At 44.9% G+C, this 16,908-nt stretch overlaps 1 protein-coding gene across 3 annotated transcripts in view; it reads right to left on the reverse strand.

The window, feature by feature from the left end:
- LOC138102699 (creatine kinase S-type, mitochondrial) overlaps window positions 1-16,908 on the reverse strand; it is a 125,520-nt gene that overhangs the window by 69,917 nt on the left and 38,695 nt on the right. For all 3 annotated transcript variants that reach the window (XR_011147481.1, XM_069000438.1, XM_069000437.1), the window contains exons 6-7: window positions 15,070-15,155; window positions 3,042-3,165 (exon numbers count right to left, since the gene is read on the reverse strand). Coding sequence is in view for 2 of the 3 variants with exons in the window: in XM_069000438.1 (XP_068856539.1) it covers window positions 3,042-3,165; window positions 15,070-15,155 (210 nt within the window). In the remaining variant the exon portion in view is untranslated. The remainder of the gene's footprint in view (window positions 1-3,041; window positions 3,166-15,069; window positions 15,156-16,908) is intronic.

Consider the following 16,908-nt stretch of genomic DNA (forward strand, 5'->3'; position numbering starts at 1 on the left):
TTGGACTCAGGAAAAAACAAAGGAAAAGAATTGTAAGTACAATAATAAGGTCAAACTCTTTCAATGCAATGATACATACAAAAATCCTTATATTGGGATCCCAGACATTTTGGGAAAATATAAATCAACAAAAAGTTGACTACTGGAGGGCACCAGATGGCCTATTTTGGATATGTGGAAAAAGAGCATATGCAAAGCTCCCCTCTCAGTGGAAAGGGAGTTGTACCCTGGGAATCATACACCCAGGATTCTTTCTTTTACCAGAGCCGGACGGGGATCAACTAGGAATACCAGTGTATGAGGATCTGAAAAGGAATAAAAGAGAATTGATTGGAGGATCTCAAAAATGGAGAGATGAGGAATGGCCCGCTGAGTGCATAATTGAAACGTATGGGCCAGCCACCTGGGCACGAGATGGGAGTTGGGGGTATCAAACCCCAATTTATGTGCTGAATCGGATTATAAGACTCCAAGCAGTTGTAGAAATAATAACGAACCAAACTGGTCAGGCATTGGAATTACTAGCTAGCCAACAAAGCCAAACAAGAGCTACGGTGTATCAGAATAGGTTGGCTTTAGACTATCTATTGGCTGAAGAAGGAGGTGTTTGTGGAAAATTTAATACATCAGATTGTTGTTTGAAGATAGATGACCATGGGGATGCCGTCCTAGATATAGCTAAAAATATCAGAAAAATAGCCCATGTACTGGTCCAAAAGTGGGAATCTGCACAAAAACTTAGCTGGTGGGCTAATGTATTGGGAATAGAATGGTGGAAGAAGCTAGGTTTCTTCCTTTTATGTGCCACCACAGGCTTGATATTTCTCCCTTGTTTGGTCCCCTGTTTTATTTGATTAATATCTACCGTGGTCCAAGGCATGCAAACAGTACCAATGCCTGTGGAACCAAAATTGGCTACATCTGGAATGGCACAAAAGATCATGGTGTTAAAGAAGCAAAATGATATCAAAGACCCCTTTGAAGAAGCAAGATTGATTTGTGAAAAAAATGAGCAAATAATAAAGGCTAGAAAACAAGGTATACTGCTCAAGCCAAATGATCTGTAAAAAAAGGAAAAAGGAGGTATTGTTATGAATGTATTGTGATGTTGTTTTTTTTTCATGTTCCTTAATGTTAGAAAAACTTTACCTAGGTTCTGTAATGTAATACATGATATAGAATGTCTATTGTTTATGTAGTCAATTTAGAAAAGATAGGCAGAGGAAGTCTTCACATTCTTGGAGTATCTTATCAGAGAAGAAGAAAAACCAGAAACCAGAGAGAGAAGAATTTATGGAGGGAGCAGAGACGGAATGGAGCCAAGGAGGAAGATAAGGCTGATGGGATGATACATAGAAACTCCAAAGAATTTATGAATCATGCATGATAGTGAGGAATATGGAATAAGAGGTGTACTTTTAAAGACGATCTTTTGGATGTAGAGGTGTGCCTTTGGATTTCTGCCAAAGCACCCGGCCGTAATACCCTTTTTGCTGTTGTCTCCTAATTGTCCCTTTTATTAAACTTTTCTTAAAATTTTACAAAGAGAAAAAAAGAAAAAAAAAAAAGAGGCAAAAAGCGACGAGGCTCCCCCGCCCCGGGACTGCGTGGGGCCGCACCGGCCCCGGGCAGTGTCGGCAGCAGGAGCGGTGCCCGCGCCTGGGGGGAGCCCCAGCCCCGGATAGGACCCGCGGAGCGGACCCGGCCCGGGGATCGTGCGACCCGGTCTGACCCGATCGGCAGCCCCGCACGATGCAGGCAGCATCCCTCTTCCTCGTTCGCCATGCCACCTTTACGAGAAGTGAAGAAAGCAGTAACCAAAAAGATGCTATCCCAGCAGAAGAAGCTACGAAAACAACTGCTATGTGAGAACTCAGCCAGTACCGATCTCCAAAGACAACAACCAGCTGCATCATTAATTTTGATTTAATTATTTTGCATTATTTTACCATTTTTCTATTGTGTAAAAAGGAAGCCCTTCCCTTTTCATTTTACATTGAAAAGGGTGAGATGTGGTGGCCTGGTTCCCCCCTAGCCTTGGCCACTCCCTTGATTTCTCCCTATTTGTTCTGTACCCCAACCCTGCCCAGGGACCGCCCCTGGGCCCCTGACAAAACCACCCCGCACTCAGACCACGCTGTCTCTCCACCTCTGAATATTGCGGGGACAAGATGTGATTAAAGTCATCTCAAACCCTCATGAGAGACCCTTCTCTACCTTCTTTACCATCCACTGCGTTGTAACGCTGCTAGCTGCTGGAGCCAGATCGCAGGGCTGTCCGAAATGGACTCCAGAATGCGATTAATCGCATGGCCCTAGGAAACCCTCGCTGAGCTTTCTGGCTGCAGCAGCCTGCTAGACAGAGTCCAGCGGTTACAACACTGTCTATCCCCAGGAGAAGTGTGGGAAGAGAGGTTGCCATTGAAGACTGAGGAAAAAAATTGTTGAGTACCTCAGCCTTCTCCTCATCCATTGTTACCAGTTCACCAGCGTTGTTTATCAGGAGGGGTACACTTTCTTTGACTTTCCTTTTCTGCTTAACATACATGTAGAAGCCATTATAGTTCCCTGCGTTCCTTACTTTGCCATGTGGTATTTGTTTAGGTTTTCTTCAGGTGAAGGCCTGTGCTGGTGGCTTTGAAGCAATATGGGAGTGTACAATTGTATAATCTATACAGCAGTTGGGGATTTCCTGAGACAGGGGAGCCTAGAAATCCAGAGAAGCTAGAGTGAAAGCTGCTTTGCCAGAGTGAGAGGAATAAAACAATTGTTCCAAGGTAAAAGAAAAAACATTTCTTTAGCCATTCAGTGCTGAAGATTGCAATATAAAAGCTAAAATGACATTTTACCCATTTTTCCTACAACTCAGCTAACAATTTGTCTTTGTTTCCTTCTTTAACTGCTATTAATGTGGGTTGCTATTTGAACTGTTGTTACTTTATTTTGTTGCTTCTGGAGATGTCAGTTCAGTGTTAATCATGCTAAGTAATGCTGACAACAGCCCAACAATAAACAAACAGGCATAATAAATTCATTCATACCTCTTTTAAACCATGGCAAAATCTTTCAAACACCCGTTTCATGTTGCCACCCTTTTCCATGGAGATCACCCTGGTGTGGTCCTCTTCATTAATCCAGATAAGAAATGTCTTGTCATTGTTATGCCTGGTTGAGAGAAAAATGAGCAGCTTTAAAGCACAAGATAGGCCCTGAAAAATAACTCTCAGTATCCTTAGTTTCATTACAGTCTTTCAGGACTGTGAAGAGGTTAAGCACTGCAAAATAACATTGCTCTGCACAGTTAAGGACACAGTTAAGCTACTTTCACATCTTGATCCCCCATGCCAATGGAATTATGCAGGTTTCTCAAGTCACAGTGAGAAGAGCAGTTTTCTCTGATCACATCATGCTGTCCTGAAGCCAAGCTATGAGGAACATGTCTTCAAACATTAACACAGTTGGGATGTACAGCTGCTGAGGGAACAGGTAAAGGGAGAAGCCAAATTCTGCATCTTCAGTCACTGGGGATAGTTTTTACTGTTCTTAGAAAATTGTGCAGTTAGAAAAAAAACTGACTGGGGGCACAGCCATATGACCTTACTTAATTGTATTGTCTTCTAAATCAAATGCCAGTGCCCTTCATATCACTTTATAACACTGAATTGCCACATCAGTCAAATTATATGTCTGAGGAAAACAGCTACATGTTGCTTCTGGACACTGCATTAAAGATGCTGGCTTGTCAATTAAGATAATGCCTACAGAGAATTTATCTACTCTTGTTCCAGACAGATCAGTCATGACTAGGTTTATAAAGTGCTAGGTCAAACCTGAGGTCACTTTTCTTTGCTTTTCTCCATTTTTTCTGTCTTTTGCAACAATCTTTCTTCAGAATGTAGAAAGTGTCTTGGGGTGACGTTATGATGTGTATCCCATATCGCTGCCTATGCCCAGGAATTAATTTTTGTGCCTTTCTGTGCCTCTAAACTGAGCCTGAGAGGGAGAAGAAAAAACTGAGCAAAACTTTCTCAAAGCAGTTTGCAGCTTGTTCAAGGTCACTTAAAGATAGGAGGGTTTTTTTGTTTTTTTTTTTCCCAGCCGCGGCAGGGGAGTGAGGAAGCACCCGGCTTGCGGTGTTCCAGTCAGCTTTTGGCCAGTTGTTTCAGTTTCTGGTTCTCCGGAGAGAGACTGAGAGTTGGACTTTGCTTTTTTCCCTTCTCTAGAATTCCGGATTTTTCTCCCTTTGCTACTGGACTGCTTTTCAGCCTCAGAGCACATCGGGAGGACTTTTCGTCGGGCACAGAGGGCCTGGCCCTGGGCCAAGCCCCGGCTCCGAGGAGACCAAAGGAAGGACTCTAACGCTTTCCCAGGTTTTTCCTCCACAGCAAAAGATTTTACCATTTAACCTCATTTTCCTTTCCCGTGTGTTTGTTAAATAAATTGTTTTATCTTCTTCACTTTCCTTCGAGGAAAATTTATTTTTTTTTCCCGAACCTGGTGGGGGAGGGGTGGTTGTGCCTTCTCTCAGAGGATATATTTCTAAATTTGGCCAAACCGGTACAAATTTAGTGGCGCCCAACCGTGTGGCTCGAAGGAAAGTGAAAAACCTGTGCTAATTACATTTTGGTTTGTTTTTACTTATTCTGTGCTGGAGTAAAATAGTCATCATGTTGGTTGAGTTCATAACATTTCTCTGGCTTGATATATTCATGTATTTCTGGTCCGTAGGCTTGTTTAAGGTGCTAGTGCCTTTCTGGTCCCTAGGCTTATTTGCCTATCCACAACTTGGTCCGATCTTATCCTTGATAAGGAATTTTTGCAGAGCAGGGACACGAATTCGGATTTCTATTTTGCTGTGCTCGGTGATAATGATTTATAAGAAGTTGACAGAGGTACAGGCATCTGTTCAAAGTGTGTATGATAAATGGTTTCTCCCTCCTAACCCCAGTCCTAGCTTCAGTAGCCTGTTTTGGGAATTTATTAGTAACTGCACCCAGATTGTTAGAGGAGGAGGAGTCGGGGTTTCCCTTCCCTTTAAATTTGATAGGTTTTCTTTTGAGAGTGTTCAGTTTCCCCTGGATGTTAAAGAGACCACCCTCCTGGTATTTAATCTGGTAATCTTCCTCTATGTGGTTTGCAGCTTGTCTAGAATAAGAGCTCAGATTTCCAGGGTGACTGATGAGACACCTGACCCAGAGGTGGAGCATCCTGAGTGGTGTGGGGAATGGGAGGATATAGGCCTAATCCTGAAGAAATTCTCTGACCCAATGGTTTGCAATTTCTCCCCTGAACAAGTTCAGAAACCAGCTGAGGTGGCGAAATATCTGAAAGAGAAATACAATGACAATTCTAATGCGAACAAGCTCCTTGCAATATGTTGGGCTTTGGCATATGCCTATCGCACACTGCAGCCGGTAAGGGTAGAGAGGCAGGAAGATCAATCAGCAAAGCCTGCAGATATCCCAGTCACTCAGGCTGCAGATAAACCAGACAGCAAGCCCAAACCAGATGGAGAGTCTAAGCCACTGACAGTGGCTCCTGTTACAAGGAAAAAGCACATAACCAAAACTGATCGCCCAGTGAAAGATGAGGATAATGCAGGGGAAGGAACCTCAAAAGATGCAGGGGAAGGAACCTCAAAACCACCAACTGACTCAGGCACAGAAACCATTACTGAGTCCATGTCCATAAAGGACCTTCACAGCCTAAGAAAGGATTACACCCGACGGTCCGATGAATCCATAATAAGTTGGATGGTCCGTATTTGGGATGCGGCAGGTGATGATGTGATGCTGGATGGTGCTGAAGCGAGGCATTTGGGATCCCTGTCACATGATCCAGTGATTGACCAAGCGATGAAAAGGGGGACTGACTCTACCAGTGTCTGGAGACGAGTTTTGACAGGCGTGATTGAAAGATATATGTGTGGAGATGATCTCTACATGCAGCAAACCCCGTGGAAGACCATAGAGCAAGGGATCCAACGCCTGAGAGAACTAGGGGTGGTAGAGGTTGTCTTCGCAAATGACCCAGGATTGAGGAGTCCAGACCGGGCCAGAGTTATTCCATACATGTGGCGAAAACTCATACAACTTGGGCCACCAGAATACGCTTCTGCTTTAGCAATAATGAAACCGGACTACGGTGCAAATGAGACTGTGAAGGATATGGCAGTGAAGCTCCGAGCATATGCAGACTCTGTGCATGGCCCAACACATGCAAGGATCGCAGCTGTGGAAACACATGTGAAGAGAATGGAAGATAAGATGGAGAAGAGTCTCCAGGAGATTAAAGAGTGCCTTCTCCGCGGACGTTCCCCAGAGAGAAGGCACATCCCACGAAGTGAGCTGTGGGATTTCCTGTGTGACAGTGGGGAAAACATGAGGAAGTGGGGTGGACAACCCACTTCTGCTCTGGCAGCACGAGTGCGTGAATTGAAGGAGCGCAAGTCTCAGAAAGGAGGATCTACCAAAAAGGAAGTAGCACCAGTTGCCTGTAGCCAAACTGCCGGAAATGATGGAAAAGAGGATGGCATGTCCAATTCCCATGAAGGAACCTCTAAGATACAGGCCCAGGGAAAGAAGGATAACCAGGCATAGAGGGGCCCTGCCTCTAGCCAGGTAGAGGTCAGGGAAAACCGTGTTTTTTGGACTGTGTGGATTCGTTGGCCTGGTACATCAGAACCACAAAAATATGATGCCTTGGTTGACACTGGTGCGCAGTGTACAATAATTCCATCGCAGCATGTGGGGGTAGAATCTGTTTCTATTTCTGGTGCGACAGGTGGATCACAAGATTTGACCTTGGTGGAAGCTGAGGTGAGCCTGACTGGAACTGAGTGGAAGAAGCATCTCATTGTGACTGGCCCACAGGCCCCGTGCATTTTGGGCATAGACTTCCTCCGGAACGGGTATTTTAGAGACCCAAAGGGACTCAAGTGGGCTTTTGGAATAGCTGCTGTGGAGACAGAGGGCAGTAAGCAATTGAACACTTTGCCTGGGCTATCAGAGAACCCATCTGCAGTTGGCCTTCTGAAGGTGGAAGAACAAAGAGTACCAATTGCTACCTCGACAGTGCATCGCCGACAGTACCGGACAACTCGAGATGCTGTGATCCCCATCCACAAGATGATCCGTGAGCTGGAGAGCCAAGGGGTGGTCAGCAAGACCCACTCACCCTTCAACAGCCCCATTTGGCCTGTGCGCAAATCTGAAGGAGAATGGAGATTGACTGTGGACTATCGTGCCTTGAATGAAGTGACTCCACCGCTGAGCGCTGCTGTGCCGGACATGTTGGAGCTCCAGTATGAGCTGGAGTCCAAAGCAGCGAAGTGGTATGCCACTATTGACATTGCCAATGCATTTTTCTCCATCCCTCTGGCAGCAGAGTGCAGGCCTCAGTTTGCTTTCACCTGGAGAGGTGTGCAGTACACCTGGAACCGACTGCCCCAGGGGTGGAAGCACAGTCCCACCATCTGCCATGGACTAATCCAGACTGCACTAGAAAAGGGTGAGGCTCCAGAACACCTGCAGTACATTGATGACATCATTGTGTGGGGGAACACTGCAGCAGAAGTGTTTGAGAAAGGAGAGAAAGTTATCCGGATTCTCCTGGAAGCTGGTTTCGCCATCAAGAAGAGTAAAGTCAAGGGACCTGCCCGAGAGATCCAGTTCCTGGGAGTAAAGTGGCAAGATGGACGACGTCAGATTCCTGTTGAGGTCATCAATAAGATCACTGCAATGTCTCCACCAACCAACAAGAAGGAAACACAAGCTTTCCTAGGTGCCATAGGCTTTTGGAGGATGCACATTCCTGAGTACAGCCAGATTGTGAGTCCTCTCTACCTGGTTACCCGCAAGAAGAACGATTTCCACTGGGGCCCCGAACAGCAACAAGCTTTCACCCAAATCAAGCAGGAAATCGCTCACGCGGTAGCCCTTGGCCCAGTTAGGACAGGACCCGAAGTGAAAAACGTGCTCTACTCTGCAGCTGGGAGCCATGGCCTGTCCTGGAGCCTCTGGCAGAAGGTGTCTGGTGAGACTCGTGGTCGACCACTGGGGTTTTGGAGCCGAAGCTACAGAGGGTCTGAAGCCAACTACACTCCCACAGAGAAGGAAATTCTGGCAGCCTATGAAGGAATCAAAGCCGCCTCAGAGGTAATTGGAACTGAGGCACAACTCCTCTTGGCACCCCGACTACCAGTGCTGGGGTGGATGTTCAAAGCAGAGGTTCCCTCTACCCACCACGCCACCAATGCCACATGGAGCAAATGGATTGCTCTCATCACACAGCGCGCCTGTATTGGAAAACTGAATCGCCCTGGGATTTTGGAAATAATCACAAATTGGCCTGAAGGTGAAAACTTTGGTCTCGCTGATGAAGAAGAACAAGTGACACGTGCTGAAGAAGCTCCACCGTACAACCAACTGCCATCAGAAGACACACACTACGCTCTTTTCACCGACGGTTCTTGTCGCATCGTAGGGATGAAACGAAAGTGGAAAGCAGCCGTATGGAGTCCCACACGACGGGTTGCAGAAGCTACTGAGGGAGAAGGTGGATCAAGCCAACTCGCTGAACTCAAAGCTGTTCAACTAGCCCAGGACATTGCTGAAAGAGAGAAGTGGCCAAAGCTCTACCTCTACACTGATTCATGGATGGTAGCCAATGCTCTGTGGGGATGGTTAGAGAAGTGGGAAAAAGCTAATTGGCAGCGTAGGGGAAAACCAATCTGGGCTGCTGAAGAGTGGAAAAACATTGCTGCCCGAGTAAGAAAGCTGGTTGTGAAAGTCCGCCATGTAGATGCTCATGTCCCCAAGAGTAGGGCTAATGAAGAACACCAAAACAACAAGCAGGTAGATCAGGCTGCAAAGATAGAAGTGTCACAGGTAGATTTGGACTGGAAACACAAGGGAGAGTTGTTCCTAGCTCGATGGGCCCATGATGCCTCAGGCCATCAGGGCAGAGATGCCACCTATAAGTGGGCACGAGACCGAGGGGTGGATCTAACCATGGACAGTATCTCCCAGGTCATCCATGACTGTGAGACATGCGCTGCGATCAAGCAGGCCAAGCGGGTGAAGCCCCTGTGGTATGGTGGGCGGTGGTCCAAATACAAGTATGGGGAGGCCTGGCAGGTTGATTACATCACACTGCCTCAAACCCGCCAAGGCAAGCGCCATGTGCTCACAATGGTAGAAGCCACCACTGGATGGCTGGAGACCTACCCTGTGCCTCATGCTACTGCCCGGAACACCATCCTGGGCCTTGAAAAGCAAGTCCTTTGGAGGCATGGCACCCCTGAGAGAATTGAATCTGATAATGGGACTCATTTTAAGAACAGCCTTATTAACACCTGGGCTAGAGAACATGGCATTGAGTGGGTGTACCACATCCCTTACCATGCACCAGCTGCAGGCAAAGTGGAACGGTGTAATGGATTGTTGAAAACCACTTTGAAGGCACTAGGTGGGGGAACTTTCAAAAATTGGGAACAGCATCTAGCAAAGGCCACCTGGTTAGTTAACACCCGAGGTTCCACCAATAGAGCTGGTCCAGCCCAATCTGAATCCCTGCATACAACAGATGGAGATAAGGTCCCAGTAGTGCATGTCAGAGGTCTGTTAGGAAAGACTGTGTGGGTAAAATCTGCCTCGAGTACAGACAAACCCACCCGTGGGGTTGTCTTCGCCCAGGGACCTGGTTGCACATGGTGGGTAATGAAGAAAGATGGAACAACACGTTGTGTACCACAGGGAGATCTGATTGTAGTGCGAAATGCTTGTATACCCCTGCTTGCTGATTGTCACTGTCACTGTTCGTATATAGCTGTGTATACATATATATGTATTAATTTGTGTGTAGAATTAGAATATCTTAGTTTGGGCATTGAGCCAACAATATGGGATAAGGGGTGGAATGTCTTGGGGTGACGTTATGATGTGTATCCCATATCGCTGCCTATGCCCAGGAATTAATTTTTGTGCCTTTCTGTGCCTCTAAACTGAGCCTGAGAGGGAGAAGAAAAAACTGAGCAAAACTTTCTCAAAGCAGTTTGCAGCTTGTTCAAGGTCACTTAAAGATAGGAGGGTTTTTTTGTTTTTTTTTTTCCCAGCCGCGGCAGGGGAGTGAGGAAGCACCCGGCTTGCGGTGTTCCAGTCAGCTTTTGGCCAGTTGTTTCAGTTTCTGGTTCTCCGGAGAGAGACTGAGAGTTGGACTTTGCTTTTTTCCCTTCTCTAGAATTCCGGATTTTTCTCCCTTTGCTACTGGACTGCTTTTCAGCCTCAGAGCACATCGGGAGGACTTTTCGTCGGGCACAGAGGGCCTGGCCCTGGGCCAAGCCCCGGCTCCGAGGAGACCAAAGGAAGGACTCTAACGCTTTCCCAGGTTTTTCCTCCACAGCAAAAGATTTTACCATTTAACCTCATTTTCCTTTCCCGTGTGTTTGTTAAATAAATTGTTTTATCTTCTTCACTTTCCTTCGAGGAAAATTTATTTTTTTTTCCCGAACCTGGTGGGGGAGGGGTGGTTGTGCCTTCTCTCAGAGGATATATTTCTAAATTTGGCCAAACCGGATTGATATGATTTGTACATACAAACAGTAGAATATGACCAAGTTTGAAACACGTGAAATTTGCAACTTCACTGAGAGCCTAACTTCCAGCCTGCCTCTTACTGCAACTCACTTTTCACACTTTGACAATGCCAAACTTTATAGGTGCAAGCATCCCGTGGCCTGACATTATAGTTACAGAGAGGTCCAGTTATTTCATTTTCAATCATGTACAAATATTCGGGGTAGGATTTTCCAGAGATAGATGTTGGCCTGACTCAACTTCTCCTTTAAATAAATGAATCTTCCCATTGAATTAAGGAATGCTGAGTGATACCACAACAAGGAAAAAAATCTGTTCTATGGCAATACTGCATTGTTCAGAAGCATATAAAGTATTCTTCTGATAAGTTAAACCTGCTTTGTCAGGGAGCATGCACTGTAAAACCTGACAAAAGCCTATGGAAGTAATTTCATGGTGATTCACAGACTCTTTCTAAAATCAAACTTTTATCTTGAAATAGATATAAAAAAACCCATAGAAGGACCCATGCTTATGGTGCTACATTGTGTTGCTGATATTAATGATTGTTTATGTAGAACCATAGAATAATGGAATTATTTAGGTTGGAAAAGACACTTTAGATCATCAAGTCCAACAATTAACCTAACACTGCCAAGTCCACCACTAAACCATGTCCCTAAGTGCCACATTGTAGGTACAAAAATGCTGTTAGTGAGGAGTTTTTGTTATTTTCTAAGTCCTTGCGAGACTTTTCTCTCACGCAGAAGAGGTAGTAGGGAATGTAAACAACCAAGCCACCTGCAACCTTGGAAAGTCTTGTTTATGGTATAGTAGAAAATATTTTGATAATGGATGTTTTAGGATTTTGGCCAATCACCCCCAAGGGGTGGCTGGTCCTTTGTCCAATTAGACTAAGAAAAAAAAAGTCTATAAAAGAGTTTGTAAAATAATTAAATAAATCAATCTTGCTGCACAATTCCTGCCTGCTGGATCTTCTCCTCCTCCTCCTCCCTATGGCTGCGGGACACGGTGATATACCGTAGGAACCAGGCCTGCGGAAATACCACATCTACATGTCTTTTAAATACCTCCAGGGATGGTGACTCCATCACTTCCCTGGGCAGTCTGTTCCAATGCTTCACAACCTTTTTGGTGAAGAAATTTCTCCTAATATCGAATCTAAAGCTCCCCTGGTACAACTTGAGGCCATTTCTTCTTATCCTATTGCTTTTTACCCAGGAGAAGAGGCTGACCCCCACCTGGATACAACCTCCTTTCAAGTAGTTGTAGAGAGTGAGAAGGTCTCCCCTCAGTGTCCTTTTCTCCAGACTGAACAAGTCTGGTTCCCTCAGCCACTTCTTATCTGACTTGTGCTCTAGACTCTTCATCAGCTTTGTTGCTCTTCTCTGGACACGCTCCAGCACCTCAATGTCTTTCTTGTAGTAAGGGGCCCAAAACTGAACACAGTATTTGAGGTGTGGCCCCACCAGTGCTGAGTACAGGGGGACAATCACTTCCCTCACCCTGCTGGCCGCACTATTTTCTGATACAAGCCAGGATGCCATTGGCCTTCTTGGCCACCTGGGCACACTTCTGGCTCATATGCAGATGGCTACTGACCAACACACCCAGGTCCTTTTCTACTGAGCAGCTTTCTAGACACTCTTCCCCAAGCCTGTGGTGTTGCATGGGGTTGTTGTGACCCAAGTGCAGGACCTGGCATTTACCCCAGTTGAACTTCATGCAATTGGCATCAGCTCATCTACCTAGTCTGTCCAGATCCCTCTACAGACCCTTCCTGCCCTCAAGCAGATCAACACTCTCACCTAACTTGATGTCATCTGCAAATATATTGAGGGTTCAGTCGATGCCCTCATCCAAATCATCAATAAAGATATTAAACAGAATTGGACCCAATACTGAGCCCTGAGGAACACCACTTGTGACTTTTAACTCCATTCACCACAGCTCTTTGGACCCAGCCATCCTGTCAGTTTTTTACCTAGCAGAGAGTACACCCATTCAAGCCATGAGCAGCTAGTTTCTCCAGGAGAATGCTGTAACTGTGTCAAAGGCTTTACTGAAGCCCAGTGTACCGGTTTGGCCAAATTTAGAAATATATCCTCTGAGAGAAGGCAGGTCACCACCCTTCCCCCACCGGGTTTGGGAAAAAATAAATTTTCCTCAAAGGAAAGTGAAAGAGATAACAACTATTTATTTAACAAACACACGGGAAAAGGATAATAATGCTAAATAATAAAATCTCTCGCTGTGGAGAAAAAACCTGGGAAAATGTTAGAGTCCTCCCTTTGGTCTCCTCGGAGTTGGGGCTTGGCCCAGGGCCAGGCTCTCTGTGCTCGGTGGAAAGTCCTCCTGATGTGTTCTGATATTGAAGTAGTCCAGCAGAAAAGGGAGAAAATCCAAAATTCTGGGGAAGGGGGAAAAAATTCAACTCTCAGTCTCTCTCCGGAAAAAAAAAATAAAAGCTGAACAACTGGCCAAAAACTGACCCGGGAGCAGCAAGCCGGGTGCTTCCTCGCTCCCGTGCTGCAGCTGGGAAAAAAAAAGTCTCTATCTCTGTGTGACCTTGAACAAGCTGCAAACTGCTTTGAAAAAGTTTTGCTCAGTTTTTCCTTCCCCCTCTCAGGCTCAGTTTAGAGGCACAAGAATTAATTTCTGGGCATAGGGCAGCAATATGGGATACACATCATAAAGTCACCCCAAGACACCCAGCTAAACAACATCTGCAGCCTTTCCCTCATCCACTAAGTGGATCACCTTGTCATAGAAGGAGACCAGGTTAGTCAAGCAGGATCTGCTTTTCCTAATCCCATGCTGGCTGGGTCTGATCCCCTGGTTGTCCTGTACATGCCATTTGATGGCATTCATGATGATCTGCTCCATAACCTTCCTGTGCACCAAGGTCATGCTGACAGGCCTGTAGTTCCCCAGATCATCCTTCTGGCCCTTCTTGTAGATGGACTTCACATTCGGTAACTTCCAGTCAACTGAGACCTCCTCAGTTAGGCAGGACTGCTGGTAAATGATTGAAAGTGGCTCGGTGAGTGCTTCCTCCAGCTCCCTCAGTACTCTTGGAAGGATTCCTTCAGGCCCCATTGACTTTTGTATGTCTAAGTAGTGTTGCAGGTCACTGACCATTTACCCTTGGATTATGTGGCTTCATTCTGCTCCCTGTCTTCCAGCTCAAAGGGCTGGGTGCACTGAGAACAATTGATCTTACTATTAAAGACTGAGGTAATGAAGGCATTAAGTACCTCAGCCTTTTCCTCATCCTTTGTCACCATGTTTCCCCCTCCCATCCAATAAAGGATGGAGATTCTCCTTAGCCCTCCTTTTGTTGTTAATGTATTTATAGAACTATTTTTATTGTCTTTTATGGCAGTTGCCATATTAAGTTCTAGCTGTGCTTCCTGGACTCCTTTGCCCTCAGGACTGCCTCACAAGGGACTCACTCAACCAGGCCCTTAAACAGGCCGAAGTCTACGTTCCAGAAGTCTAAGGTAGCAGTTCTGGTAACCATATTCCTTACTTCTCCAAGAATTGAAAACTCTTATCATTTCATGATCGCTGTGCCCAAAATGGCCTCCAAACACCATATCACCCACAATTCCTTCTCTTTTCGCAAACAAAAAGTCCAGTGAGCATGCCTTCCCATGCTCATTCTCCAGCTGTGCCAGGAAGTTTTCTTCTGCACATTCCAGGAACCTTCTAAACAGTTTTCTCTCTGCTGTATTGTATTTCCAGCAGACAAGTAGTAAGTTGAAGTCTCCAAGAGAAAAAGGGCTAGTGAATGTGAGACTACTCCCAGATGCTCATAGAATATTTAATCTGCCTCTTCATCCTGGTTGGATGATGACCACCAGGATATCTGCCTTGTTAGCCTTTTCCTTGGTTCTTGCTTATAAACATGCAACCCTTTCATCACCATTGGCAAGCTCTAAGCAGTCAAAACACTCCTTAACATACAGGGCTACCCCATGGCCTCTCCTTCCTTGCCTATCTCTTCTGAACAGTTTATAGCCATCCATTGCAGCACTCCAGTTCTATGAATCATCCCACCGTGTTTTCATGACTGCAATTATATAATAGTTTTTCAGCTGTGCAATGACTTCCAGCTCCTCCTGTTTGCTGCCCATGCTGCAGGCATTGGTGTAGATGCACTTCAGTTGGGGTATCGATCCTTCCACCTTTATTGTGGGACAAGCCCTAATTCCTTTGTGACTGTTATCAAACTCTTCTGTGGTTTCTAACACTTCAACAATCCTTGCATTATTTGTGTCTTTGCATATAAGAATATAAAGGTCTTAATTTTTTTTCAATTAATCATTTAAAACACTAAAAAAATATTTAAAAACAAACTGAACATGCTGTGAGTACCCGTGCAGAGTGACTGTGGGGTTAGGAGAAGCAAGGAGACTTGTAATACATTTTTTAAAACATGACACAAGCTTCTACGTATCACACAACATACCAGATTCCTCTGGCATCTGGCCAGTCACGTGCCATCCCAGCACATGTTAGCAAAGGGGACACTGGCTTATCAAAGAGAAAATGATCCTGGACACAAAAACGGAGCCAGAAAGAGAAATAAAAACAGAGAAAGATACAAAATAAATTGAAGTTTATTAAGGGAAGCAGTATAACCCTGTCTTATGCATTTAATATTAAGGTAGTCAATACAATTAAATTAAATAGCATGGCTTGTGAACCTGCTTTTTTCCTGACTTAAAGTATGAGAATAATGTTGATAACACACTGATGTTTTGGTTGTTGCTCAGCAGTGCTTACTCTAATTCAAGGACTTCTCAGTTTCCCATGGTCTGCCAATGAGGAGGTGTACAAAAAGCTAGGAGGGAGCATGACCTGGACAGCTGACCCGAACTGGCCAAAGGGATATTCCATACCATAGAATATCATGCTCATTATATAAACTGAGGGGAGTTGGAGCCAACCAAATGTTGTATGTATCCACTCATTTAAAAAGTATTATTAGCAATATGGTATATGCATCTGTTCATTAGCAAAACATGTATTTACCTTTCCATATTTACAAACCAGACAAGGCCACATCTGGCCTTGTCTGGGGGTGTAGAAACAAAGACAACTCCCTTGGTTCCTCCTTGAGGCCTGGCTAGGCTTTGGGAGAAACCCAACAGGAGAATAAAACAAGATGTTTCCATACTAGAAGTAATAGTAGCTTGTTTATTCAACAATATAAAAGCTGGGCTACTCTCACAGTGAAGTTGGAAGCCTCTTTGCCTGTAGGTGGGTGCAGCTGTAGGAATTCCCAGTTACCAGGAGTGGTTCTCCAGTCCTTCACTGTGACAGTGGCTTCCCCCAGCTGTTGTGCGGATCTGGATGAAGTGGTAAAGTATTGGGGAAACGGGTGTGTGGATACAATATTGCTGCTAGCAAGAATTTTCTTGCTTCTTTCTAAGTCCGTGGGATACTTTTCTCTCTCACGGAAGATATTGCAGAAGTTCTGTAAACTATGAACACCTGCGACCTTGTAGAACTATGTTTATGGTACAGTAGAAAAATATTTTGACAATGGATGTTTAGGATTTCTAGCCAATCCACCCAGGGGGTGGCTGAGCCTTTGTCCAATTAGACTATGAAGAAAAAACTCTATAAAAGAGTTTGTAAAATAATTAAATAAATCAATCTTGCTGCACAATTCCTGCCTGTTGGATCTTTTCCCCTCCCTACGGCTGCGGGATACAGTAATATTTGGAGTTCTACAAGGTCGCAGGTGTTCATAGTTTACAGAACTTCTGCAATATCTTCCATGAGAGAGAAAAGTATCCCACGGGCTTAGAAAGAAGCAAGAAAATTCTTGCTAGCAGCAATATTGTAACCACACTGGTGATGTATCTTTCTTAATCACTATAGGCATTATTTTGTAGTAATGATTAGATGCATTGCTTTGCTTCTCCTTTGTAATTCTTTGCAGTTTTGTATTATAGTAAATTACACTATTCCTTAAGTTGGTGTCTGTCTTTGGTATTGACCCTGCCCACCGTCAAAACAGCTATCTACTGGGAACTATTAATAATTACATCTTTTTCTCTCCCAGAGAGCCAACCTATGGGGGAGATTCCTTCCTTCCTTCCTCCCTCTGCTGATTACAGTAACATTTGAGAACTTTAAAGATTTTGAATATCCTTTGTATACCCTTGAAACCAACCTGATCCTTGTGCTAGGAGCCAGCAAGTTGCTGAATACGGTTCAGGTCTTGTTTAAGGTTAAACAGCTGTTTAAGAACATCACCCAGACATCTGTTTCAAGGATGGATAGTTATGAATGGAGG

The sequence above is a fragment of the Aphelocoma coerulescens genome (genome assembly GCF_041296385.1).
Source record: "Aphelocoma coerulescens isolate FSJ_1873_10779 chromosome W unlocalized genomic scaffold, UR_Acoe_1.0 ChrW_unloc_scaf_1, whole genome shotgun sequence".
Lineage (NCBI taxonomy): Eukaryota > Metazoa > Chordata > Aves > Passeriformes > Corvidae > Aphelocoma > Aphelocoma coerulescens.